Here is a 27,550-nt window from a genome sequence, read left to right as displayed (position 1 = left end):
CCGCGGGGTGACATGGCGGCGGTGCAGGAGCGGCGCTGAAGGTGAGAGGTGGGGCGGTGCCTGGGGACAGAGGGGTGGTGGGAGGTGCTGCAGGCCGAGCAGGGCTCTCCCTGGGCGGCAGGGACTGGGGAAGGGAGGGAAGGGGAGTGGGGAACCCTCCGGGGGCATGGCCATGCGGCCCCCCCCCGTGGTGGGAGTAGGAGAGGGGCCGATTCCCGCCATTTGGTCGTGCGCGCCAGCCCGCTGAGGCGTGAGGAGAAGGCGATGGCGGCCGCGCGGAGCATCAGCCCAGCGCATCTCCTAGTCCCTTGGATAGCGGGAGAACACAGCCTGGCCCACCACGGAGCTCGGCAGCCTGTGTCCCTCATCCCCTGCGTCCCTTTGCCGCAGGGAGGGGGACAGGCTGGACTCGGCGTCGCTGGAAGAGCTGCGGGACGGAGTTCGGCCAGAGCGAGGGAGAAGGCAGGTAAACGGCCTGCAGACGTTCATGTTCAAGAGGGACTCGAGCTGACCATGCCTGTCTGGTGAAAACGAAACTCAAAGTAAGCAGAGGAAGGGAGCAATGATCATCAGGGGCCTGTTTATTGGGAGGGAGGAGGGAAATTGCTTTTTTCTTCTTTTAATTTCTGATATATGAGTAATTTCTACTTGTAGAAAACGGAGATATTTCGTTGTGTAAGAAAGAAGGCTGTTTTTAAAACGTGTATCTAGCTAGTTCTTGGTAAGATGCTTAGTTGGCTAGCAAAGTTGGAGTTGGGTAGCTCACTTGGTGAGCCACCTTTATTTACTGTATTTTCCCCTGTAGCGCGATGTCCCTGCTCTTTACTCGTTCCAAGTCAATAGTTGCAGTGAAGAAGGATAAAAGACACATGGCTGAAGTAAATGCTTCTCCACTTAAACATTTTGTCACTGCAAAGAAGAAAATCAATGGTATCTTTGAACAGTTGGCTGCATACATCAGTGAGAGCTCCTCGTTCCTGGAAGGTAAGCTGGATTCTTGAACTGCAGGTGTGTAACAGTGCTTCACTCACACAGCAAAACCCCCTCATTCAATTAAATGACACTGCTAGACCTGTGCTCATTTGTACACTCATGCTGTTTATATAGCAGTATTTATAATAAGATTATTTTATTGAGTTTAGGTGGAGTTCAGGGTTCATATTTTCAAGCTGACAAGTTCATGCGTGTGAGGAAACAGCTAGTTAGTGAGCTATGCTTGTTCTTTATGTTGTTTGGGAGTTTAAGCTATATGAGACCCTTCAGGTTTTTTGCCTATGTTTCTTTCAGTTCTTACCTAGACATGTTGCAAGTGACACGTGGTGTATGCCAATAATTGGCTTTAGCAGCTAAAGATACAGACAGAAGATTTATTTTTGAGGGTGTTGGAGCATTTGAAGTGTCCCCTGTGTACTGTTCAAGGCAGTCCTAAGGTTGAGAATGGTTATTAGCTACACAAAAGAGACCATCTGATGATAAACACTGATGCAGAATTGCCGCAGGGTGTAATTGCATGTGTCAAGATTACCCACAGTCTTGGGGACACAGATAAGCATTTAGTTACGTGTGTTACATTATGAGTAGTAGTGAGACAGATGACTTCTGCAATTCAGAGACGTGATGTATTTTGGTTTTAGACACGCACAAGAATGTAGAGCTTGATCCTGTCACCACAGAAGAGCAGGTACTGGAAGTCAAAGGCTACCTGTCAAAAGTGAATGGCATTAGTGAAGTGTTGGCGAGGCGACACATGAAAGTTGCTTTTTTTGGCAGGTGAGTCACGTGCTTGTTGCCTACACTCCCCACTCAGTCAAGCGGCTGCCGTCTTTAGGACTTTAACCAGGAAAAAGTATTTATAGAAACACTGATGCTCCAGCTTTTGCTTGTAATGGGCATGTCCCTGGTACTAGTCCTCTTATAAATCGGAAACAAATATTGTAGCATGTAATTCTTCAACTTGAAATCATCCTTAAAATAATAAAACAACATAATCTTTTTGTAAGCTGCTTCTGGCACTTAAATTATTAATGCTTGTGGTACTGCTTGGGTTTAGGGAACTTTCTGTAACATCAAAATGAGTATACCCAAGTCTCAGAAGCCTAGCTATACTGTTCTTTAATCTGACTTCAGGACAAGCAATGGGAAAAGCACTGTGATAAATGCCATGCTATGGGACAAAGTCCTTCCTTCAGGAATTGGACACACCACTAATTGTTTCCTGCGTGTAGAGGGGACAGATGGACATGAAGCTTTCCTGCTTACTGAAGGCTCAGAGGAAAAGAAAAGTGTTAAGGTATGATTTCCTTAAGCGTAAGAGAAAGGAGAAGAGCTCTTCAGAAGTGCCAGAAAAAGGAAGGAGCAAAAAACATTAAAGCGTTATGAATAAACTTCAAAGTTAAGTTATTTAATCATTAAAGGAGTAGAGATGAAGAACAGGTTTTTGTTAGATGCAGGAAGGGAGGAATGGAGCAAGTTGCAGGGTGAAATGTTTTCAGTTTGTGAAAAAGATGATAGATTGTATTTGTAAGTGATAGCAGGGAACCAGAACGATGACTTGGGAAGTTCTGAGCTCTTTATGACTGGCAGAGAGCACAAGACTTCCTGGTAATCCCTCAGTAGCCTTTCTTGACAGTAAGCTCTCACTAGGCAGATGCCTTTTGACTAGGAAACTCAAGTGAGTTTTATGTGGAAAACCTCCCAGGGAGAAAGTGATTTGGAGTCGGGTTTTATCTTCAATTGTCTGTGAAGAGCCCTGAAGGGGAGGTAACTGTGTTAATGGGTCTTAGCATGCAGGAAATGTTATAAATGATCCATCTTTTTAATAGACAGTAAACCAGCTGGCTCATGCCCTTCATCAAGATGAACTTCTCAATGCTGGCAGCCTAGTCAGCGTAATGTGGCCCAATTCCAAATGTCCTCTGTTAAAGGATGACTTGGTGCTGATGGACAGGTGAGAAATATCTTTCTTTCCTTTCCTGCTTATCACACATTAATTACAAGAATGTCTTCAAATACTAATTTAACAAACATCAAGGAAATCAACCCTGTTCTAGTCTGTGACAGGGACTAAAGTTACTTGCCTGCAGTTGCAGTCAGTTTCTCTTGATTGGTACTGCCTTTTAGCCTGTACTCTGTGTCCTGTCAGCACAGTGTAGCTCAGACATGGGAAATTAATGCCCTGAAAAGCTAAAACACGTGTCTTAACTTTTTTAATTCTAGTTTTGCTGTTTCCACAGCATAGTAATGTCTCTTCTCTTTTTATTGCTAGCCCTGGCATTGATGTCACCACAGAGCTGGACAGTTGGATTGACAAATTCTGTCTAGATGCTGATGTATTTGTCCTGGTGGCAAATTCTGAATCAACATTGATGCAAACCGTATGTTCAAGTCCACTTGTTCAGTGAATTTGGCTAAAAGTTAAGAAAAAAATTGACATATTAATCTGAAGAGGTTTTGTTCCATTTTGCTTAGGAGAAACAGTTCTTTCACAAGGTGAACGAACGTCTGTCTCGACCCAATATATTTATTTTAAATAACCGCTGGGATGCATCTGCCTCTGAACCAGAATACATGGAAGAGGTTTGTCATGTGTTTGAATTCTTTCTGTTTGGATGGAGTCCATTTTTGACTCTGGTCCTTGCGAGTAGAATCATAGTGTTGTATGTGGTTTACAGTTTGTATTTTTATTACCTTTGTGTGGCAGTCAGAGGGAGTATAGACTAGTGATCAGGACTCTTAAATTCAGAGCTGGAAATCGAGAGTTTCACAGGGGCCTTTTGAAGTGAGATCACTTTGATAACCTCTGTAAGACTCCATCAAGCAGCAAAGATACTCCTTATTCTTTTGTATTGGTAGCTTAGACCAGCAGAGGGCATCAGGATGCCTGATCTAACCTCGAAGAGCTGGAGTGTAAAGTGGGTTTAACTGCATGTGGGGTTTATCCTGTTTGTCCCTCAGGTGCGTCGGCAGCACATGGAGCGGTGCACCAGTTTCCTGGTAGATGAGCTGGGTGTAGTGGATCGAGCCCAAGCAGGGGATCGCATTTTCTTTGTGTCAGCAAAAGAAGTGCTCAATGCCAGGATTCAGAAGGCTCAAGGGATGCCAGAAGGAGGTAAGGAAAGCTAACAGAAACTTTCTATTTTCTTACAGGGAAGAAAATGGAGAATAGCAGCCTTCCAATGTCTGAAGGGGGCCTGTAAGAGTGCTGGAGAGGAACTCGTCATCAAGGACTGTAGCGATAGGACAAAGGGTGATGGATTCAAACTTAAACAGGGGAAGTTGAGGTTAGGTATAAGGAAGAAGTTCTTTACTGTGAGGATGGTGAGACACCCTTAGGTTGCCCAGAGAAGTGGTAAATGCTCCATTCTTAGCAGTGTTCAAGGCCAGGTTGGACAGGGCCTTGGGTGACATGGTCTAGTGTGAGGCATCCCTGCCTGTGGCCGGGGTGTTGGAACTAGGTGGTGCTTTCCAACCCAAATCATTCTGTGATTCTGCATCTTATTCAAAAAAAAGGATAAAATTAGGGTGGGTCAGATTATTAATAGAGCAGTCAGAAACAAAGAGGTGGCTTCGCAGCACTTTTGCATTGGCTTCAAGGTAAAGCAGGAGCATTTCCTGATGTCCAACATCTGGTTGCTTTCTCAAAACTTAAGTGGTTGTTTTGTACTTTCTCTCAGGTGGAGCATTGGCAGATGGATTTCAAGTAAGAATGTTTGAGTTTCAGAACTTCGAGAGAAGATTTGAGGTGAGCATTATGGGTACCAACCTTCTGTTTAGGTTTTACTCCTGGAGGGCTGGGGACAAGAGTTTATAAACCTGGAGTGGGACCATGTCTTGGAAATAGATTGTGTGGGAAGGAGAAGTTGTGTTACTGTACTTCTGCCTGTGGCTAACCTTGGCCTGCTTTTTGTGTGCAGGAATGTATCTCACAATCAGCAGTAAAAACAAAGTTTGAGCAGCACACAGTGAGAGCGAAGCAGGTTGCTGAAGATGTTCGACTCATCATGGATTCTGTGCATATTGCTGCCCAGGAACAGCGGTGAGGAGAGCTGGGGCTTGGTGCTTGCATAACAGAAGCTTGTATTCTGGGCCAAATTTAAAGGAATCTGAGGATTTAATATACATAGCAGAATACCGCTTTTTTTTGGAGTGGGAAGAACATGTACCAGTAGTCTTGCTTCTGGTGAACTAGAAAGTATTGGGAAAAGAACCTCTTTTTTTTGTCCTGTGCCACGTGTGTGTAATGTGTTGTAGATACTGACACATTTTGCTCTTGCACTGGAGAATTCCTCTTGTTTCTGGAATTCAAATGGGATTTGTAGATCAAAAATGCGTTTATCTGACTTCTGATGAGCAGTTTTCCGTTTTTTCCCCCAGAGTTTACTGTCTGGAAATGCGAGAGGAGCGGCAGGAGCGTTTAGGTTTTATTGACAAACAGCTGGATCTCCTTACTCAAGACTACAAGCGGAAAATAAAACAGATCACAGAAGAAGTGGAGAGGCAGGTAAGGAGGAGTGGCTGCAGAAAACCACTGTCTGAAACAGATACAGCACGGTGGGGAAAATGCAAAGTGCTGACAATGCTTTTTGGTACTAGAAATGTGAGAGTTAGAGATCAGAAGGGAAGGAATGCTTTCAGAGGACAGGTTTGGTTTGGTTTTCTTTCCTTGAGGTACTAAAATGAAAAGGAAAATACTTGGGGGAAACTTTCGGAGAGACTTGTATAAGATGCTTTAAATAAACAATGAGACTTTGATTAATGTTGGGATTATTTCTGCTATGATATTTCAGTCTTAAATGCTTCCTAAGGTACTAAAATATTTCAGGTAAGTTTCCTTATTTCTGTCTAGAATAGCGTCAGTCTTATTGTTGTTGGTAACGTGTTATTTTCACTATTATGAGTATTCAGAAAAGGCCTCTTAATTTTTCAGTCTTGCACTGCCTCAGTCTTTGCATTGTTACAGAAGACATAAGTCTACATACTTTTCAGCCATCTTCTTTGTTTGCAAGTCACCAATATTGCAGTTGGCAACACAGTGTGTGGCACAGTTGTGTCTAGTGCTCAGCAGTGCTTTACTAAGAGATGAGTGTCTTCAGTGTTGATTTTGTGTCTCTCCTAGGACAGGGTATATAGAAACTGTTTTGTGCTGTTTCTCTAGGTGTCAAATGCAATGGCAGAAGAAATCAGACGGCTCTCAGTGCTAGTAGATGAATACCAAGCAGACTTCCATCCATCTCAAGTAGTTCTTAAAGTTTACAAAAGTGTAAGTAAGTGTAACAGGTTGCCAGAAGATATTTGTAAATCTCCATCTCTGGCCATGGATGGAGCCAGCTTCAAGGCCAGGTAGGACAGAGCCTTGGGTGACATGGTCTAGGGTGAGGTGTCCCTGCCCATGCAGGGGGGTTGGAACTGGATGATCTTAAGGTCCTTTCCAACCCAAACCATTCTGTGGTTGTATAAGTGATGTTTGCTTCCCACAAGTTCCTTAAGCAATTTAAAGAGCCCTTTTTTAATTGCTCTGAGTCATTAATTGTGCCAGATCATTGAGATGCTTAACATTCTTCCAAACAGGATATGAGTTAAGCTTTTCATATTGTGCATAATCTTTTGTTAGAATGTCCTTTGTGTTTGGACAGCTTCTACAAAAAATGAACATCTTTAAAAAAACCCCAAAACAAACCATTAAAAAATGAAGAAATAGATTTTATTTTTTTCATAACCACAGTGATAAATTGTTACATGTGATGTATCACATTGCATAGATCAAACAGAACTTTCCCTAAGCCTGAGTACATGCGACGTTTTTAATTTGATTTTTCCTATCTTTCACTGAAGAATGGGGGTAAAAATGAAATTAAGATTAGAATAGTGGGCAGACAGAATGTGTGCTCCTGTTCTGGGAGGGGTTTTTCAACTGGGAGGTTCTAGCAGTTGCAGCCTGCATCTTAACCTGTGGTTATTTAAAGCGTAACAACTCTTCCTTTCTTTGTCAGGAGCTGCATAAACACATTGAGGAAGGCCTGGGCCGTAACATGTCAGATCGTTGCTCCAATGCAATCACTGCTTCCCTGCAGACAATGCAGCAAGAAATGATAGGTCAGTGCACAGGCAACATTGCCCTTGCTTTTTCCTTTAACTGTAGTGCAAAATAAGTAGGTAGATGTTCTGGGTTTCTCTTTAATCTGGTGGCTGATGTCTTAGTTGATGATAACATCATCTTAGTTTCCATCTTGATTAGTAGTGCTGTTATGAGAGGGCTAATTACTCTTGCCTTTTCCACTCTATGTCTGAACTTGTGCAGTGATTTGTTAATGAATATATACAACCAGCTTAATCCTCATAGCAGAGAGGAGCTGTGTCTTTGGAAGCTTGAGAGATTCTCCGACCAACATCCTAGTGAAATGTGAATGGCTTTTAACTAGGTGCCTGTCTGAATATAAGCTTTAATAGTAATATGGTGCTTCCTCATTTTTAGAACTGGGCATTAGGTTCTGTTTTCCAAGCTAATGCTAAACTGTGAACTTCACCAGCTACCTGTAACGATTTAAGAGGATCTGTGGGAAGATTTCCTTCTGAGTTGATCTGAAGAAATAAGAATCTAAGAGTAATTCATGATGTATCTTGTGCCTTGCAACATGCTTGGCTTTAGGAAGTGTAAGGTATTAAGAAAAAGAGCTGTGGAGAATGGAACAACCCATAACCACCCTGATTACAGAATACAAGTCCAGTTAATTCTTGAGAACTCAGTAGCTGGTTTTTGAATGTGTTTATTTTCTGTCTGTGCAGATGGTTTAAAACCCCTTCTCCCAGTCTCTTTGCGGGGCCAGATAGACATGTTAGTTCCCCGGCAGTGCTTCATGCTCAGCTATGATCTGAACTGTGACAAGCTTTGTGCCGACTTCCAAGAGGACATAGAATTCCATTTCTCTCTTGGATGGACGATGCTGGTGAACAGGTTTTTGGGACCAAAGAATGGTCGTCGGGCCTTGATGGGTTATAATGACCAGGTAAGATACCTCATTGTGTGGTTGGGATAGATATGATATCATTTCAGTAGCTGCTGAAGTTTTTAGTGAGAAGCACTAAGTGAGCTTTCCTTCTCTTATTCTGTACTTTGTTTTGTCACTGCTTTTCTGATTAGGTTCAACGCCCTTTAACACCAGCAAATCCCAGTCTGCCTCCTTTGCCTCAGGGCTCTATGACCCAGGAAGAGCTCATGGTGTCGATGGTGACTGGACTGGCCTCATTGACTTCCAGAACTTCCATGGGAATCATCGTGGTTGGTGGTGTGGTGCGTTGGCAATCTGAGCCGTATTTATATAAATACAGTGGGAGCACTGACTGGAAAAGTTCTTGCACTGCTGAATCCTGTAGATATTTGCAGATCACAGATAGTGAAATACATTCTTCTTTGATACCTTCCATTTGAGTATAAATACGGAGCTTATTCTGCATAATAGTTAGGCTTGGAGCCAGGCTTGTTGTGAAGATAACCCTTTGTAGTACATTACAAAAGCATTAGTCTCTGATTCTTTTGTAAGAATAAAAGAAAAATCAGTATTTTTCTTTTCCCATTTACAGAGGAATTAGGACAGAAATATCTAACGAGTGCCTCTGATCATGTTTATCTTCCCAGAAAGGGAGGAGAGCACTTAATTTTAAACCCTATGCCTAATTTATTTCAGAGCAAATCAGCACTTCCTGCTTTTCTGTCCTTTGAAAATAATGGATGTTTTGAATCTTGAATGTCCCCAAAGTCTGGAGGCAGAAGAGGTATAACTTAGATGGTAACTTTAGGTCCTCTTGCAGGAAGAATCTTAAGTTTCTTTAGTGCCAAAGTCACAGTGTCTAGGGGCAGATGATTTCTCAAAGGGGAGACGGTCACTTAAAAATGTCTTTTTACTTCCAAAGCAGGGATTCTGTGAACCAGACAAAGTTCGTTTGCACTTGCAGATGTAATTTAAATGTGCTGGAAGAGATAACCCATACAGAGCCCCAGTAGTTTACGTTAGGTAGGTTTATTTTGTAGACTGCGCATTTGACCAATGTGCAGACTGCTGTCTGACCAATGAAGGCTCCTGCACGTCAGAGTTGTTTATCTGTCTTGTTTTCATGTGCCTAGAATATAAGTGCAAGACTCTGGGCACCACTCTTAGAAGTCAGCATCGTTCCTGGGTGATCGTGTCATTTGGTTTTCCTTGTGCTTTTTTTAGGTCTGGAAGGCTGTGGGTTGGAGATTGATTGCTCTCTCTCTTGGCCTTTATGGGCTCCTTTATGTATATGAGCGCCTTACCTGGACCACAAAAGCGAAGGAGAGAGCTTTCAAGAGACAGTTTGTAGAGTATGCTGGTGAGAAATTGCAGCTCATCGTCAGTTACACAGGTTCTAATTGCAGCCACCAAGTCCAACAGTGAGTTTCCTATATTCAGCTAAAACCTTAACTAGTTCTGTTGTTTGACTGTTGGGTTGGTTTTCTTTTTTCTTGTTTTTAAATCTGGAATTTAAGATGAAGATTTATCTTATTTTAACATGTGTTTTAAAAGAAAATTTGAATCACTGATGTAGTATTTCGGTGCTGTTGATCGTTAGTCTTAATGTGCTTCTGCCTCTCAAGTTGCTCTGGTGCTCTGACATATTCTTGTGCAGAAGTGGAGAGATGAACACCTGAGTTTGTATCATCATCACTATATGTCAAAGGGATTTACTCCTTGAATTTGTTTCTTGATTTGCTTCTCATATCCAACTTTTCTTGTTTCATAGAGAGCTGGCTGGAACGTTTGCTCATTTGTGTCAGCAAGTGGATGTCACACGGGAGAATCTTGAGCAGGAAATTTCTGCCATGAATAAAAAAATTGAAGTTCTGGATTCACTGCAGAGCAAAGCAAAACTGCTCAGGTGAGATTTTATTATCCCCTATACACAGCTGTTTGCATACAGTTGTTTTTCATGGGATTGCCCCAAGATGTTCAGATTAGGGTGTATCTGAGTGCATTCCTTCCATCCTAGCATTTAATGTGCAGGCATCAGCATCTTTCCCTGCTGCATAGTGTTCCCTTTGCCTCTGTACTTTGCCATGTACTGTTGACAGCCATTTAAATCTTCTGTCTCGCAAACTCTCTTTTCCTTCTTGTTTTTGACTTGGAGTTGCAGTTCCTTTCTGTTTATCAAAATGCAGCCCTCTGCTCCTACAAACTCCTTCAGGCTATTACAGAATTATGCAAAAAGCCTCACCCTTGCCTTTGTATGCAGTTGTCTGATGTTTTTCTTCACCCTGCAAAGGTTGTTGGGAAGAATTTTCCAAACATTCCTTATCTACGTGGTAAGATAAGTGTGAAGTTGTGACCATCATCTCTGTTTGAATCTCAAGGCCCAGGGATTGTTAGTGGGCAAGCTTTCCTGACCTGAGGAAGGGAGGGGATGGTAGTGGTTGTTTGGAATGGACCTCTGCACTCCTCTCCATGCCTGGCTGTTGACTCATTTGAATCATGCTTCTGTCAGATGGGCTTGAGCTGTTCTGCTCACCTCATGGAGACTTTCTGTCCTTGCAGGAATAAAGCGGGTTGGCTTGACAGCGAGCTCAACATGTTCACACATCAGTACCTGCAGCAAAGCAGATAGTGTGGAAAGAACAGAAAACCAATGCTGTTTCCCTTCAGTGCTCTCTTAATTACTGCAGAGAACATGGTGGGTGATGGAATTCCCTGAAGGGAATAGGCAAAAGCCTATTGCTGTTTCCAGTTGCTGTGTGAACGATAGGAGTCTGCTTCCCTGTTCTGTGTCCCACCTCCAAACACTAGCTGTTGATAACTCTTCTTTTCCTTCTTGTGAGACCAGGCTACTTCAGAAGGAATGTGTGCTTTATACATTCACAGGGGCTTTTTAAAGCAAAATGAAGTACAGTAATAAGTTGAAACCAAATATTTATCAGGCTGAAAGTTACTCTGACACATCTTTGAAGACTCCTTCATTTTACTATATGAAGGTAGATCTTTTGACTTCCAAGCCCCGAATTTATGTATATGTGACAAGTAGCAGTTTGTCTAAACCCAGATCCCTTGCACAGAGGTGTAATGATGGTTTCACAATGCATTTATAGCCCATGCAGGCCTCTCTCCTAGGTTAATATTCCGTTATTATAGACTATGACAGAGAATCACCATGTCCCTTCATAGAAAGGTTTATTACTGTCAGGATGTTTAAAACAATGAACAAAACCCAGTTCTCTTCCAGAGCAAGAGGGACTAAGATTTTGCTTTTGTAAGCTTATTATCTTTGGAGTTAGTTTGTTCCTGTTAAGAACAACTTAATCATGCAGTCTGGCCCATTTCATATTGTGGACAAATAGTTTGCAAGGACATAAGTAGGTCCTGTGAAGGGGGTAGTGCTGAGAATCTGGCACCTTGTTGAGGAAGAGAAATAGGAAAAACCACTCAGTTGATGGAATGTATGAACTACCTGACGAGATGAGTTGATGACTGTGGGGTTCATTTTTGGAAACACACAGCTGTGTTTCTGGAAGCAGGCCTTTGGAATTCCATTACCACAATTTGGCCACAAGAACAGCATGAGGATTACGAGCTGTAAGAGATTTTGCTTCATGCAGAGTTCCCATAGGATGTGACAGTCTGTGCAGTAATATGATTTGATTTTGTTTTTCTTCTGTTAAAAGTATGAGAATGAGCTGGCAGTGCAGCTCCTCTGGGGCAGGGGAAGGATGGGTCATGGCAACTCTTTTTTTTTTTTAAGACATTATTTATTTGCAAATAGATGAAATTAATCATTGATGTTTGCCCTGAAGCAATTTTGATTTTGGAGTGTCAGATTTGGGAATGGTAAGGACTTGAGTCTTTTCCTGTTGGAGTTGATAAAGGAGACATTTCCACTAATTTTACTTGTACCAGGATCAGGTTCCTATGTTGCAAAGTTTCTTTTCCACTTGATGGGTCAGTATTTTGCCATGTGTTGGCTATAACCTTTTTGCTCCCCACAAAATATCTGAGGAATCCAGAATTGGATCCTGTAGTTCTGAGGTTAGTGAGAACCTGAATCTGGTCAGTGTCAAACTTCAGAGAATATGGGCTCTCCTTGAGCAGGTCCCAGGTGAGTTCAGAGCTACTAACAGTGAGGGGTTTTTTTCTTACTGACAGACTTTTCACTTGCAGATGGTATCAGCTGGCCTTAGGATTTCTCATTCATGCTCAGGTGTGCATATATGTGCCTGTGCCAAGTCCCCTGTTTTGTATGTCACAGAAGTTCCAGAAAGAAGCAGCTGCCTGATACTTGAGGGAGTAAAGGTAGCGAAACGTCAGTAAGTACTTTAGGCTGTTTTGAGATTTGCAGTAAGACCTGAAGTGTCTTGATTGTGTAGGAGCTGACAGTGAGACTCTTGTTCTGTCTCTGGAATGCCGGAAGCAAACATTCCACTTCCAGCAGACAACTTTGAATCCAACCCAAACTGAAAAGCTGTTTTCATCAGAGGGCTGCCTTGGCCTTGGTTGGTTTCTTCAGGCAACCACCAGGACATATATACATCTTGGATCAGCTCCAGAAGGGAGTAAGGGAAGTAATTTGAGTCCTTGCCTCTGAAAATGTGTTCTCTAGGCTTGTGGTGAAGTATACCAGAGTACGTGGAATCATCCACTGTTACTCTGCTGCGGGTATTACGTGAATAAATCCAGATTTCTAGTCTCTCAAGCTATCATGTACACAGCTCTAACAGCACAAGCTGTGTGCTGTGCTGTTGAGCTAAAACATTAAGCACATCCCTAATACACCAGGAAATTGTCAGTGCCAGGTAGGGGAAGATGAAGATGTATCGCTGCTCAGCAGCTCTAGGCTGCCTGAAATGCTGAGCTTGCTTTTAAAAGCGTGTGGTAGCATCTCTTCATCGGACCTTTAGGGGAAATCTGATAAATGAGCTGATCTTTAAGCCAGTGTATGATCTGTAAAGGGAAGAGAGATTGAGAGGCTCCTAGAATCTGGGGTCTTGCCAGTGTGTGTGTTCCCTCAACTGTTCAGGTTGTGGTGGGGTAGGCATTGCCACTGCTGTGCTGAAACCTAACCTGTAGAACGGGGAAAGAAGCACTTGGAAGTTTTAAGAAGCAGAACTGCAAACATGGAAGGCAGGAATGTTTTCAGTGTGTGTGTAACCTTTGTCCCTAGAAGCCTGAGTATCAACAATCAGACTTTTAACAGAAAGGTGTATGAGCTGGATTCCTGTACAACAGAATGCAGCTGTACTTCTTTAACTCAGAGTGGTGGAGGAACAGACATCAGCAAGGAGCCTGTTCTCTTCTGATGTTCATAAAGAAATGATAAGCTATTCCTTAGGGCAGGAATGCCAAACCAAATCTTCCCCAAACTCTTATTAAAGAAGGTCAGCTAAATGCACTTTATCTTATTGCTGCTACTCCTTTTTCTCATTGTGTTATGTTGATGGAGCTCTTTGAAATACTCTTACCAGTGAGTTTTCTCTCTGCTGTATTTAAGGTGATAAATTTGCATGAATTATTCCTGTATCAATGCTGTAAACAGTGGAAACCAAAATAAAAATGAATTGGAAAAATACTTCTCCTGATGTGTGCTGTGTGTGGTGATACAAAGTCTTCACCTGTAAGTATAAGAGTTACTGAGACGATATAAATTGAAGTAAATTGCATGTTAGACAGTAGTGACCTTTAATCTATGTGCTTACTGTGAAAGTTACCGAGGAGACCAATGATACTTAATTATCCAATGGAAAGATTGAGAGATTCCTTCTGAAGTTACACTAAAAATGTTGGTATGGGATCAGTGATTTCGTGAGAATATTGCAGGAGGTCATGGTCAGCAAATACTCTGTTGAGAGACTGAAATCATGGTCTGTGACTGTTTCTCGGTTACTGACCACCCCATCCCTGCAGTGTTCAAGGCCAGGTTGGACACAGGGGCTTGGAGCAAGCTGCTCTAGTGGAAGGTGTCCCTGCCCGTGGCAGGGGTTGGAACTGGGTGAGCTTTAAGGTCCCTGCAACCCAAACCACGGTTCTGTGGTTGTGCTGTGCGGGTCGTTCCCAACCGTAGATTTCTGAACCGCTCCCGTTTGGCTGCGGGGGGCGCCGGGCTCCGTGGGCCCCTCGTCACCCGGGGAGCTGTGCCCGTACCCCGCAGGAGTTGGGCCGGAGCCGCGGCTCGGTTCCGGCTTCCCCCGGCCCAGCCTTTCCGCGCATGCCGGGAGCCAAGGGGCGGGCTCAGCCGCTGAGGCGGCCGCTGGGCAGCTGGAGCGGCCGAGCTGCAGCCGTGGCCGCCCGGGGAAGTCCGGCGGCGGCTGGACCAGGACGGGGATCCCCGGCGGGGCGCGGAGGTGGGCCCGGGAACGCGGAGTCGGCGGCGGGGGAGCGCGGGGAGTCGGAGCGCCCGCAGCCCTGGGGCTGCTCGGCCCGGCGAGACTCGGGCTCTGCACGGCGCTGTACGGGGGGGGGTTCACCGGCTCCGTGCGGCTGCCGGGCCTCTTGGAGAGGGATGGGGAGGCTGGCAGTGCCCGGGGCCATCCCCCGTAGGCAGGGGGATCAGAACCAGCGCGTGCGCGCAGGAAGAGCTCTGGGAAGCTCTGCGTAGCTGTTTGTGAGACAGCTTTAATTCGGTATCACAGAGATGGGAGTTCCTAGCTCCGGGGACAACCACCAGTTACTTTTAACTGCAAGAAGTTAAGGTCCTTTTCACAGAGGATTCAGACTAAAGCTTGAGTTCCTGGGTCTGAGCATGAAGGACTAACAGCTTCTGATCGATTATACTAAGAGTGGGTCTCATCTGGTAAAACACTTTCAGAAAGCCCCTTGGCTAATGTTATTTTCAGAGTATTTGCTTTCCGATGAGCAATGATGAAAGGATGCTCTTAGCATTGTCCTGTGAGAACTTGTTTTGTTCAAATAAGCTCAGATTTAGTGCCTCAAGACTGGCATTTCCATTTTATGCCCAGTAGTGCAACTCTCGCTCTATCTATCTATCTATCTATCTATATGCATATATATCACAAAAAGATAGAGTATAGTTTTATTGTTAGCACTGCTCTTTGTTCCAACCAGTGCTGCTGTACAGGACTTGCATTTAATTCCTTGTGTCCAGTTGCCAAGGCAGCAGACACAAAAACAAATGGGATGAGTTTTGGAGAAGGGTTTAGGGATCCTTTGGGACGTAAGGTCCTGGAGAAGCAGAGAGTTGTCTTGAGGATATGATTGATTACTGAAGCCAAAAGCAATGCGGGGGGGGTGGGGGGGGCGGAAGGGGTAGGTTTAGTTTTCTTAATTAAAACAACACTTTCTGCTAATTTAGAGGAGATGGTGGTGGTGTCACCATGTTGAACAGTGGGACAGCTTCCCACTCAAACTGTCTATCTATCAATCATCTTTCTGTCTGTCTGTCTATATCTATGTATCTGTCTTTCTGTTTATCTATGTATCTTTCTGTCTATCTATTTATCTATCTCTTTTTCTCTCCCCCTCCCAATAAAAGGGTAGTAACCCTCAGTGCTTAATGTATGGCACTGGAATTGCCTGAGCCCTAGTCCTGAGTTATAATTGAGCCTTTTGGAGTCTTTCTTCTGGAAGCGGAGAACAGTTTGGACTCAGTATTTCTTTTGGATGTAGTAAATACATTCATATTCCTTAGTCGTATTTTGAACTTGTGAGCATCCTGCTGGTATCCCAATATGAATTTGGATGCTTGAAAAGCACATTCAAGCAGAATAAGGTTATTCTAGATATCGGCCTCTGAGTTAAATGTCTTATTTAGCTTTTTGATGTGAGTTTTTTCATGTTTAGTATTTGTGAGAGTCTCTTATCTCTGCTCAGGCAGCTGCAAGCTTTTGAGTGCAAACTATTTGACAGTCCATCTGGGAGAGGTATGCAGTGGTGCTAGTCCTTAGCATGAAGAGCTTTGAGACTGGCTGGTTTCTCAGGAGCAATGATCGACACTCCCAGTGGTCCAGCAGCTGTTTGTGGGTTTTATGAGAAGTCCCCTGCAAGTGGTTTCTCCTGGGACTGCTCCTTCCCTTCCTGCTTCCATTGATGTTGTTCACCCTTCCTCTGGCTTTACAGTGAAACGTCTTCACAGGATGGAGATAGAGCACCTGCAGAGGCTGCGTGAGGCCAACCAGGACCTTCTGCAAAGGCTCAGAGTGAAGCAGGAAGAGCTCAGAAAAAGACTTCGCAGCAAGGCATCTCTTGATAACAGAACAGCTCCTGAAAGCTCTGTCCCCTTGCCCACAAGAAGGGTATGTGTTGTGTCTGTGCTAGAAGTGCTGGGAAGCAAATGGACCTTTTCTGAAAAACAGCAGCTCTGCCTATGGAGTGATGCAGTAAAGGAGGCAGATGGACTCGGAGGAGCTGGTAGAAAGTAGAATGTGGAACATGGAGACAGAAAAGTAGCTGTGTGTTGCTTATCCTGTGGTCTCCACCATGTTCTTGCAAAGGGGTCAGAGATCAGGTCCTGTCCAAAGAATGTAGGTTTCTTAATCAAGGATAGGAATGAACTTTGTGGAACATACTCTTTATTTCTTCTAAGCACGAAGGCTGAAAGTTCAGTGTTCCTCAAATTGGGAAGAGCTGCGTTTCTCTGGAAGTGGATCCCTTCCTTATCTTCTCCAGGCATTTAAATAATGTCTCATGAATAATAGATGGGTTTGCTTTTTTTTCCCCACAGGAATATAAAGGGGTGAGCAGACTAAACAAGAGGTTGATTTTCTGTTACTGAGTGAAATGTCCTAGCAAAAGGTGTTTGTAATCTGAATATGCCATGTGGTATGAGAGTCTCTCTTCTTACAGAAGACAAAGCCAGCTGGTGCTGTGGAGCCTACACCTGACCCTGCAGTGTTGGTGTCTGTGCAACCTGGAGCTTACGCAGCCAGAGCAGCCCTCTGTTCATCTCTTAAACACAGCAGCAGTGACAGGGGGATACAGCAACAAGAGAAGATGCAGGAAGCAGTAGGTTTGGATTCCAGCTTTCCTAGGAAAGAGAAGAATGTTGTGCCAGTGACTGCAGTCATTACCTGTAGTAGAGAAACCTCTGAAGTGGAGAGGGGTGGCCATGCTCAAGGCAGTCCAGAGAAAGAATCCTTCCCTCTGGGGCATGGAGAGAACAGAAAACAGTCCACTCTGCTAGATGGCTTCCATGAGAAGAAGCAGCTTGAGGGTGATCTGGCCTCATCACTGAGCAGCAGCCAAGGTGAAGAGACCAGCAAGCAGCATGTGGTTGTTAGACAGCCTGTAGTTTGTAAATCAGTCTTGCTGACACCTCAGTCCCAAGAGCCAAAGGTAAATGGGGTTTTTGCTTATTTTCATCAGTCAATAGAAGGATGGGGGAGAAAGGCTCAGGAGAACATTGCTTGCTCTGTTCTCACCATGCAATTTTGAAGTTGGGGTCAGAGCTGTTCCCAGCCTTAACAGCTGGGGGCTTGTGGCAGTTTGTTCAGGCACTACTTTCCTTAGCCCTTGAACTGAAGACTGCAGCACTTCACTGTGAGACTCCTTGTTCTCTGTGTATGTGATTCACATCTCAGGGAGAACAGCCTGGTGTGGTGCTACTGCCACATAGCTTGTTTCTATAGGTATGGAAGGCAGGTTATTGCTGTGATCTTCCTCCAGCCCAGCAGAGGTGGCCTGATGTTTGGGGATGTGTGATGCAGGGAGCGTTTTGTATAAAGCCCTGACAAATTCTGCCTTTCCCTGGGCAAGTCCCGTGCCTCCTCTTTCTGTTTTGTGACTTGAGAAAACAAAGGGCTGCTGAGCAAGTTACTGGTAGAAGCATAGATAGGATCCAGCCACAAACTAAGCCACAGCTGTCCCATTTGAACAGTTGTCTCCTAAGCTGTATCTTTGAATGTCTGCTAGTTATCTTATGGATTGTTTTCTTCCTAGAAGGAAGCTGGTCATGTCACTTTTGAATCTGACCCTGAAGAATATACCATACCTGTGAGCACCTGGTCCATGCGTCCTTTCCTGGGCTACGACTGGATTGCAGGTGAGTCCTAAACATGAAGCAAAGCTCTCAGTATCTTGTAGTAATACAACAACATAAAACACAGTTTACAGCCCCTTTAAGTTTAGGTGTGACAGAACTGCAGCCCTAGAGTCCATAGAAGGTCTCAGCAGAGGAGCTGCAGTTTTGTCAGATGCCATTCCTTGTCCAGTGCATCCCTGGAACAGTGATGTGGCAGTGGAATGGGAAACCAGGCAACAAATGTCAAAGCTGAGTGAGGTCAGAGGGGATACCAAATAACTAAATGAATGAATGCAATAATGGACCCAAATCATGCAGTAAATCTCTGGCTTGACACGCTGCCGTGTTTTTCATTAGTATTAATTTTGGTGCCTCAGACCTTTGCTTTGACTATTTTGTGTGAGGTTTGCTTTGGTGCTTTTCTACGTGTGGTGAATCCTTGACCTTTTCTCTTTCCTTGGCACTCTCAGGACTCCTAGAGACAAGCCCTTCAGTAGCCGAAAAATCTGACCAGTACTTTGCTGAGCTGCACGAGTTCCGACAGGTCAACAGAGAAGAATGTATTCATGAGCAGCGCCCAGAGTAAGTGGGTCTGGGGGAAGGGCTGATGCAGCAATGTGTCTCTTTAGAGTGATGAGAAGTAGAGTCTGATTGGAGTGGGAAATTGTAAGGGTGGCTTTGTAGGCCTTTATTTCCCTCCCTGTTTTGAAAAGGTGGGGCTGTTCAGAGAGCCTGCCCCCGACACTGATTTGTTTGCATATTTCTTTAGGCCCAGGGCTGTGGACTACATAGATCCTGAACAAGAACCAGATGCGATAACCAGTTCCCATAAGTGTAAGATCATATTTCCTCCTAATCTAATTTCTGTGAACAAACAACTGAGCAGACTTGCCTGTCATTCTGAGAAAGCCCTGCATTGTGCAAGACAGGGACGAATGTGTGATTTTTAGGTGCAGCTTTTAACCAGATTCAATTTCCTACTCCAAAGATACTTGGGTCTTCTAAGGATCCCCTCTCTATCAGTGTCATCTTATTTCGTCAGGGTTTCTTGTAATTGGCTGATGTTCTCTTTGTAACTTGAGAAGGTTGAAGTTCTGGTTTTGCTTTTTAGGAACTTATCTGGGGACAGGAAATGTAAAAGATATTTCAGGAAAAGCAGCTCTTTCTATAGAATGTGTGTGTGACAGTGGTGGAACACAGCTTTGTTGAGTGGATTGAGAAGCCTTCTGACAAACAATAGCAACAGCTATTGTTTAGCTATCACTGATGGTAGCAATAACTACCATGATGGTGTTACTCTGTGGCAGGTGTTTACTGTTACCAGTTAAACCAGCGCCTCTTCCCTGTCCCTGTGGATTCAGAGTCTGCCTGCCCCGTGTGTAAGATCCCACGTACTCACTGGCCCCCAGAGAAATTGGGAGAGCCAGCCTATGTCAGGTAACTACGAATTATTGCTTTGTGATATGCAGAATTCAAGGAAACAATAAGAAAGAAAAAGCTGATGATGTGAGGGGGAAAACAGTGCCTAATTGCTCTGTTCATGGTAGCTGTTCTCTCTCTCTTGCTTTAAAACTCCTCACTGATCTTATCTGTAAGCAGAAACAGTTTTGAAGTCAGTGAGAAATGCAAGTCTTATCTGAATTTGCTTCAGAATCTGAATTCTTTACATGTTAAGTGTCTAATGCTCTAATCCAAAACTGTTTCACTTGGTTCCCTTTGGGGTTAGACCCTTGGGTTCTGAGTGGGGCAGGCATGCAAATTGCCTTTGCCTTGTGGAAAGTGTAGGCAATTACTTCCATTCTGTGGTTGCAGGGTCAGCATTCCCAGGTCTACCCTTATGCCTGCCTACAAACACAAAGCCCATCGCAGGAAGAGCTTTGAACCAGAAGATAGCTTAGCGTTACCTTCGGTAAGTTGCTGTCTTCTTATTGATACTGATGGCACAGCCCAGGTTGTACGTTGTTTTACAGCACCAGAAGGAAGGAGAATCTGGGGCTCATCCCCCTCTCAGGGCTTCCACTAAAAGTTCTGATCTGTGTCACTGAGATAGCAAGGAAAACCAGTGGTGTGTGCTTCTGAGTTCATACCTTTGTGCAACTGGCATAAAGTATATGGCCCTGAGAAAAAGAAAGTGCCATATGGAGCTGTATACTTCTGAGGCATGATTCAGCTGACTTATTACAGGCATTGACTCTTCAACACAATGAACCAGACCTCAAAAGTGCCCGTGTTTCTTTCCATAGATGTTAGGGAGCCTCAGAGACAAGTTTCCGCGAAGTATTCACAGTGTAGGCCAGGCAAAATCAGTAGTGGCAAGGGTGGGTTTAAAACTGTATTAAGTGAAGTTGGTCTTGTGTTCTAGCCACAAGGCAATGCTGCAGGCAGTATTACTAATCAGACCTAGCCCTAGGTTTCCAGGGAAGACGTAGGAAGAAGCCTGATTTTGAGGCTTAGGGAACTGGACAAGTGGAGATGGGTTCAGAGAGGCTGGTTGACTGAATTCACACAGCAGGAGATGGGTTTAGAAATAATTAGTGAAAGGTGGAAAAGGGGACACCTGTGCAGTTCTGCTTCATTAGAGATTTCTTCTCTTTCCTGCTAGTCCAAATTAATTACTTGCTTAAACCTCCCTGCACAGAAGTTATTATGTAGAACTAACAGGCCACAATGGATTAAAAAGGGTAAAGCACTGCAATGGAGCACTCCCATCTCTTCACAGCACTGCCTGGCTGGCTGGAAAAATATCATCTCTTGCAGCAACCCTGCGCTCAGCAGTTTGGATCTGCGAGCTTCCCTGGAAGAGAAGCCTCCTCACCATCCTTGCCTGGTAAGAGTAACCTGTTAAGTACCTATAGAGATGCTGTGGATTGCACAGACAGGAATTGCAATGCTGTCTCTCTAAAGAGCATCATAATCATCAGTGGCTGAGCAAGTGAAAATGCCTGGAAGATTTTCTCCTGCTCTCCATAGGGAAACATTTTCCTTTGATGCTGCGTAAACTAGTGTGCCCAGACACAAACCAGCAAATGGAGCTGGAGAACTGGCAGAAGCCTCTTCAGCTCCCCAGTCTTCATCAAATGGGAAAAGCCTGGTATTCCATTAATACCCGCTTCATTTGGATTCCAGAACTTGGTGTCCAGAGTGTCAGGAGGAACCAGAACTGACCAGCTTCTGAACCTGACCCGCTTGGCACACTTCAGATTGAGCAGTGCTTCCCAGCAGAGGGGGAGCAAACCAAACCTGGCCACTAGAGAGCAGCTCCAGATTTAAACCTGACTGCCTCAACTCTGTGAACCACTGACTTGATTGTCCTGGTGACGGGAAACTACTTGATTTGGATAAAAATAAATCTTTGAATGGATTTTTAACTAGTTTTCATAGTCATGCATGTACAGGAACCACCAATGCACATATATGAGAGTTTGTACATTCAACTGTGGTTTTTTACTTTCTTCCTTTGCTTTTTGCAGCTACTTCTAAGCAGATGCATGAGCTCCCCTGCCTAGGGCTGGATAAAGGGATGTGTACAGGATGCCTAACTAGTACTGCTACCGCTAGGCCAGCTGTAGCAACAGAGTTCAGCTGCCACCTCAACTAAATAAACCAGAAGTGTAATGTTAACTCTGGATGCCAGGGTGAGGAATGGGCCTGTGGATGGCCCGAGTCAGTGGAATGCATACAAGTATGTCCATTTCCAAATGTTGGGAACATGACATGTAACTTGGTAATGCCTTAAACTTGAGTTACTCAATAATTTAGTTTACAGAAGTGCAGTTTCTTTTCAGTGCCATGTCTGAGGATGGATTACATCCGAGTAATTATGAATGTGGAAAAAGTATAAAGTGAGACTTTATTTACCAAAAAGCCAGGTAATGCCTTAAGATGTTCCCAAATTCTGCTTGCCTCAGAAAGCTTTTTCCAAGCTTTTTGGGGATAAACCAAAAACCATTTTGGAGCTTTGAAATTGTGACAAAAGAAAATATAATATAGAATGTGATTTGTTTAAACTTTATAGACCGGTCTTACTTTCCTTGTCTGAAAACAATAGACCTGATGTTTCATTTTGCTTTGAATAAGCCTGAAAGAGCAAATCTTGCCACAAACTTATTTCTGGGAGCTAATGTGATGGAAGGAATTGGGATTATACCAATGATATTTTCAGCTTCTTGGCATTCACTGTTATTTATATATCAACTATATTACTTATTAAATCTCATGTATGAATAGACTTGAAGATTGAAAATATTGCTATAAAAGAAACAAATCCAGTGACTACAAAACACTGGGTGCCAAATGTTACAGTAAATTAAAATGCAAGATTTTTACTCCCTTGCCTTCAAACCCCAAACTTCAGAAGTCATAAAAATCAGGCACTTCAAAACCAGAAAATGTCACGAGTAGTTCTGCTTGAGCATCTGTGTAATAAAGCACACAGATGGGAGGTTAAGGTGATGATCTCCCTGGGAGCCAGAGCAGGCTCACACTTGATATTGGGAAGCATTTCTTTACAGAGAGAGTGTTCAAATGTTGGCACAAGCTTTCTGGTGTGCCAAGCCTGTGAGTGCTGAAGAGGCCTATGGACAATGCCAATAAGGTCTAAACAAGTCAGTTTATTTTTTTTACAGAAAGAAGCAAACTGGATCAAAGAAGAAGAAAGCAAAACAACAGCAAAAAAACCCTCAGTTGGTTTAAAGAGTCGTGTCATGGACAAATGTCATGGATTTTCCACAGCTCCTTCTGGGTTCTGAACACAACTTGTGGCATGTGGGAAATCCTGTTGACCTTGGTCTTCAGCCCCTGGTTGATCAGACACGCAAGAAACCTGCAGAAATCAGCATTTAAGTATTGTTGTGTAAGAATGCAAGTAGAAACTTGCTTTTTTTCTCATTAACTTGTACAAGTTTCTCAATGATTTTATACATGGCAAACTCCTTCCCAGAGTGAGCCGTGTCAGCTTGGTATTGCAAGGTCCACAAAGGACTGCATAAGCCTTCTTCAACATGAGGCTGCTTAGGGCTACCTGACATACCTTCCTTATTTTAGGAGGTGATGAGGTGGGAGATAAACTCCCACATCTCCTCTTGCGGGAGCTCCTCTCCTGCAAACATGGTGATTGTTTTGCACTTGGAGTTAGACTCTGGGTTTCTGAGTTCTCTGTCGTCATCACACTTCTTTCAGATTCAGATGTTGTGCTTTCATGTTCCTGCAGAATCAGTAATACAAAGTCAGTACCCCAAAATACATCACCCAGGCACATGTTCTCATTGCAGCATCAGTTTTTCTACATATTCCACATGCTCAAGGCAACTAAACTACTGAGCATCTGATATAATTTTCCTATTTCTACACTTTAGAGGTGCTTTATTTTGGTATAATTAGCTGTCAACATAGCGAAGTTTTCACTTATGACTGTAAGACAACACAGCTTAACCACCGTCTTCTGATGGTGGCATCAAACCAGCCTGAGCTAACGAGGAAACTGGTTTTACTTCCAACAATTGGGCTTCCTTCTCCTATAAGAGCAAATATATTTGAAATAGCCTGGCTTGCTGTGAGCGACAAGAAGAGATGGAAGATGAGGATCATCGGCAGGCATCATTTTGGAGAGAAGTGAAAAACAAAACCCCAAGAACTTCGTAATTGTTCCACAATCTAGAAGAGAGTTTTGAAACCTAAACCCCCAACCTATCCAATATTCTCAGCTCAGAAAATCCTCTTGCCCGTGTATAAAGGTTGGATACTTCATTATTAACATGCTAGATTGTCAGACAGCAGCAGACAGACAATGACAACTCCACATATCCCCATGTGCTCACACAGAAGGCATACAAACTTACTGAGTTCTTTGGGAACTTGCATTTTGCAAGGATGCTGGAAAAATTGAAGTTTGCAGGCAGGAGTTTGATTGGCCAAGCCGGATCTAACACTCTGACTCTGATATCAAGTACGAGTAGTTTCTTCACAGGAAAAAGACCATTCCATGTAGAACGTAATTGAAATAAACATTTCTTAGTATTTGCATCCACCTAAAACAATCAGACAATTGTAGGGCTTGTTAAGTGAACAGAAAACAATTTCTTGATGTTTTCTGTAGAACTAAAGATTTCCTCTATTTCCTATCTTAGGAACAGTTTGCCATTTTAACCCCTTGAACTTGCTCTACAGAACTTGTAAGCAGTGCAGGTCCTACATCTATACCCATGGAGTGAGTAACAGAAGCTCGAATGTGGAATTGTTGTTTCAAGGCTATTTGAAGGTTTTATTGCACATCACCATTCTCTGAAAACTTTATTCAACTATTTCCCTAGCAAAATTCTCGTTTTCCTTGCCCAATTTCTGTGGGGAAAAAAAAATACAGTAAGTAAAGTATTGGAGGCCAACAGGGATGGAGGCTTCACAACTGCTCTGGGCACCCCATCCCAGTGCTCAGTCACCCTCTCAGTAAATGAGTGCTTCCCCAAGTTCAGGTGGACCTTCCTGCCTTTGAGTTTATGCCCCTCGACTCTTGTTAAGGGCAAAATATTAAAGATAGGGCAGCAGAACAAGAAAACCCCAAATGGAAGGCATGTGTGTTCTACTGGGAACAAATGCTGAGATCACAGAACTTTTCTGACAGTGTGCATACCTCTTCAAACACCCAAGGAAATATTAAAGATAGGTTTTTAGCAAATGCAGGAAGATAGTCTCCTCCCACGTTCTTGATGATGGAATCCATCAGGTACATGAGCGGCAGTTTCTGTGACGGAGGAGCCTGGAGTAATGAGAAGAAACTGACATGGGGCTTCAATCACGAGACATGCTGCTCTCCCAGAGCTTTTGGTGGGATGAGTCCCAAACCCTCTGCTACTACGAACAGGGAGGGAGGGCTCTCACCCTCCTGGGAGTCCCCTGCCCACTTTGCTGTCTCTCCTTGTCGCTTCTACATTCCTCCTCCTGCGACACCTGTGCCTCGTGCTGCCTTTCTCCTCCTGTGCTCCTCAGCACTCCATCTCCCCTATGCCCTTCCTCCTAGCCCCCCAGGCCGCCCATGCCTGCTGCCCCAGCTGGTTCCTCCAGCAGTATGGGAACAAGTAGGAGTCAGTGGCTTATAAAAACCTTGATGATTTCTGCCTCAATCAGGGACACAATGTCCTTGGTGAAGCACATGTTCTCCTCAGCCAGGATGGTCAGCACATTGATGCGCCGCTTGCTATTGTGCGTCAGCTGCGCCAGCAATGTCTCGTATTCGAATTTCACATCTTCCCAGGCCTCACTGCTACCAGGGCTGCTCTCTGGGGCCAACATGCTGCTCTGAGTGGGGCCTGCAGCAGGACCCAACCCACAGACCGAGAGCCTTTGATCCCCTAAAGCCGCTGTGGCACAATGACAGCCTCTCTTCGCACCCAGTGAGTTTGTTGTGAGGATGGGGCCCGTTGCCTTGGAAACCTCATCCAGTTCCCTCACTGCGCCCTGATTGGCTGGCGACCCTCTGCTCAGCCCCCGATTGGCTCATCCCTCAGAGCATCTGCCTCTGACTGTCTAGGACCATCTCTGCTTGGCTCCTGGGCTAAAGCCTCCTTCTTGCACCGCGTCCTGACTCTGCTTGTGTTTCCCTCCTCCCCTGCTCCTCAACTGCTCTGCCTCCGCCTACACCTTTCCCTCTCATCCCTGAGCTTTCCTGGATCACCAGCCAGGGCAGGGGATGGATGGAGGGCAGATTCTGATCAGATCTTGGCACCAGCTCTGGGCATCCCCATAGGCAAGAAGGAAAGGAGGGCTCCTTCCTCCAAGCTCCAAGCTTTCTTTTTATTCCTTCCGAATGATGGGATGAAATAGCAGGAATTCCGCACCCAGAGGAATCACCAGCTCCATGCAGCTGAATAAATGAGGAATTATCCTAGGGCTTCTCAAACACATCATAGAATCACAAAATGGTCTGGGTTGGAAAGGACGTTGAAATCATCCAGTTCCAACCCCCTGCCATGGACAGGGATACCTCACACGAGTCCAGGTTGCCCCAAGTCCAATACAACCTTGCCTTGAACACTTCCAGGGATGGGGCAGCCAGAGCTTCTCTGGGCAACCTGTTCCAGTGCCTTAGCACTTATCTCAGGAGCTAGATGCCTAAATCCAGAACTGATGTTTAAAACAATATTAGGTATATTAATTCCTGTTTCATTTGTCAGAAAAGTGATGTAATTGCAGAAATATTCCTCACATCTGGTATGTTGACACAAAACATCCGACAGCAAATGCCAAAGGAGAATCTCACGCTAAGGCTCTTTCTGCTGCCTCAAAATAAGCATCTCTGTGGAAATGGATTTCCTGAATCAAAACACTACCTGGGCTTATTTTAACCCTAAAATTATTCCTCTGCATATTGAAATGTGGCTTAATATTTTTTCTTAAAACTAACTTGTCAAATCACTAAATCTTAGCACAGCAGCTTAGGGTGGCTCAGAGAGGACTGGTTGTGCATTTTGCAAGGAAGACTGGCTGGCAATAAGAACCAAGATGTCCCTGCTGGCATGGAGACCATCTTGAGTGTTTTCCCATGAGTCTTCTGCCCCTTTTTATACACCACAGACTAATTATGGTCTAGTGTATAGAGCACTGTCTTGGCACACAGAAAAAGCGGGTTAAAGGAGGGTAATGAACCTCTGTTTTGCACTTGCTGGATGAGATTTTTTAGCAATTGGGGGGTTATACAGAATGAGTGTTACGTCTCTGGGGAGGAAAAGGGGTGCACACAAGAAAATAAGTAGACCAAGAAAGGAAACAACAGGCAGGAGTGGAGCTTGTGTTTGTAGCAGGCTGTAAAAAGCCCACTGGGCAAACCAAATTTTGAGATCAAGTATTAGTACTATGTACTAATTGACGTAGTAGTCAATAGAGGTGTGTATTGACTAGTAGGATGTTATTGCTTTAGGAAAAGGTTTCTTTGCCCTAAGTAATCCCCATGGTAAATGTTAAGTGTTCCTCCACACAGGAAAGCTGCTGTCTCCTCCCATGACCCTGTACTCATCAGTATCTCCTTGGCCAGCATACTAAACACACACATGAGAGCGTGAATGAAGGGAAACCAAGGTAGGTTTGAAAGAAACCTCTAGTTTTCATTGCATTTGTTGACAAGAGAGAAGACAAAGTCTTCAGCTAGTCACAGCCTTTTGCTCAGAAACAGTAAGCTGCTGGCTCAACTCTTTGGGTCTTATCTCTATGTAGGACTGGGAGGGAAAGAGAGACTGCAAGACCAGAGGCTCAGAAACAAATATGGATTTACCAGCATAGATACAGACCATATGACCTGCAGCCACTGAAACGGCATCTTTTCAGATTGTTCAGTCTAAATGGAGGTTTAGCTTCAAATAGGAAAGAAGCCAGGACAAAAATAACAAGGAATTCTCCAGGCTTATTAAAGGAAACAGAATGAAAGATCTGATGTGTAATAAAAGCATCAGTAACAAAATGTCTGCCTGAAGAGGCGGAAGGAATGCCCAGGTTTCAGGTTCTGCCGAACAGGCTTTTGTTTATGAAATACAGAATTAAATTAAATCCTAAATGTGACTAAAATGATGTGAATTAGAGGAGATGGTGACATGAAGTG

At 44.1% G+C, this 27,550-nt stretch overlaps 2 protein-coding genes across 3 annotated transcripts; both read left to right on the top strand.

Moving 5' to 3' along the window:
- The first annotated feature begins 401 nt into the window (after positions 1–401).
- On the top strand, positions 402–13,534 carry MFN2 (mitofusin 2). Its single transcript, XM_080631089.1, has 18 exons — positions 402–542; positions 806–984; positions 1,635–1,770; positions 2,128–2,290; positions 2,823–2,947; positions 3,266–3,374; positions 3,469–3,576; positions 3,955–4,108; positions 4,674–4,741; positions 4,914–5,035; positions 5,374–5,500; positions 6,155–6,259; positions 6,990–7,092; positions 7,783–8,003; positions 8,138–8,287; positions 9,210–9,406; positions 9,757–9,891; positions 10,545–13,534. The coding sequence occupies exons 2-18, from the start codon at positions 810–812 to the stop codon at positions 10,612–10,614; spliced, it is 2,268 nt and encodes a 755-aa protein (XP_080487215.1). The 5' UTR covers positions 402–542; positions 806–809; the 3' UTR covers positions 10,615–13,534.
- MIIP (migration and invasion inhibitory protein) lies at positions 10,603–27,021 on the top strand. 2 transcript variants are annotated; one of them, XM_080631092.1, is made up of 11 exons: positions 10,603–10,680; positions 16,068–16,243; positions 16,794–17,282; positions 17,886–17,988; positions 18,438–18,549; positions 18,737–18,801; positions 19,275–19,404; positions 19,780–19,876; positions 20,687–20,794; positions 22,593–22,819; positions 26,936–27,021. In XM_080631092.1, exons 2-10 carry the CDS (start codon positions 16,085–16,087, stop codon positions 22,713–22,715), a joined length of 1,386 nt encoding a protein of 461 aa, XP_080487218.1. In that variant the 5' UTR covers positions 10,603–10,680; positions 16,068–16,084; the 3' UTR covers positions 22,716–22,819; positions 26,936–27,021. The 2 variants fall into 2 exon arrangements, with proteins under 2 accessions (XP_080487218.1, XP_080487219.1); XM_080631093.1 differs by lacking the exons at positions 19,275–19,404; positions 19,780–19,876.
- The last annotated feature ends 529 nt before the right edge of the window (positions 27,022–27,550 follow it).

The sequence above is a fragment of the Psittacula echo genome (genome assembly GCF_963264785.1).
Source record: "Psittacula echo genome assembly, chromosome: 17".
NCBI classification, from domain to species: Eukaryota; Metazoa; Chordata; class Aves; order Psittaciformes; family Psittacidae; genus Psittacula; species Psittacula echo.
This window is presented reverse-complemented; position numbering and strand designations above follow the sequence as displayed.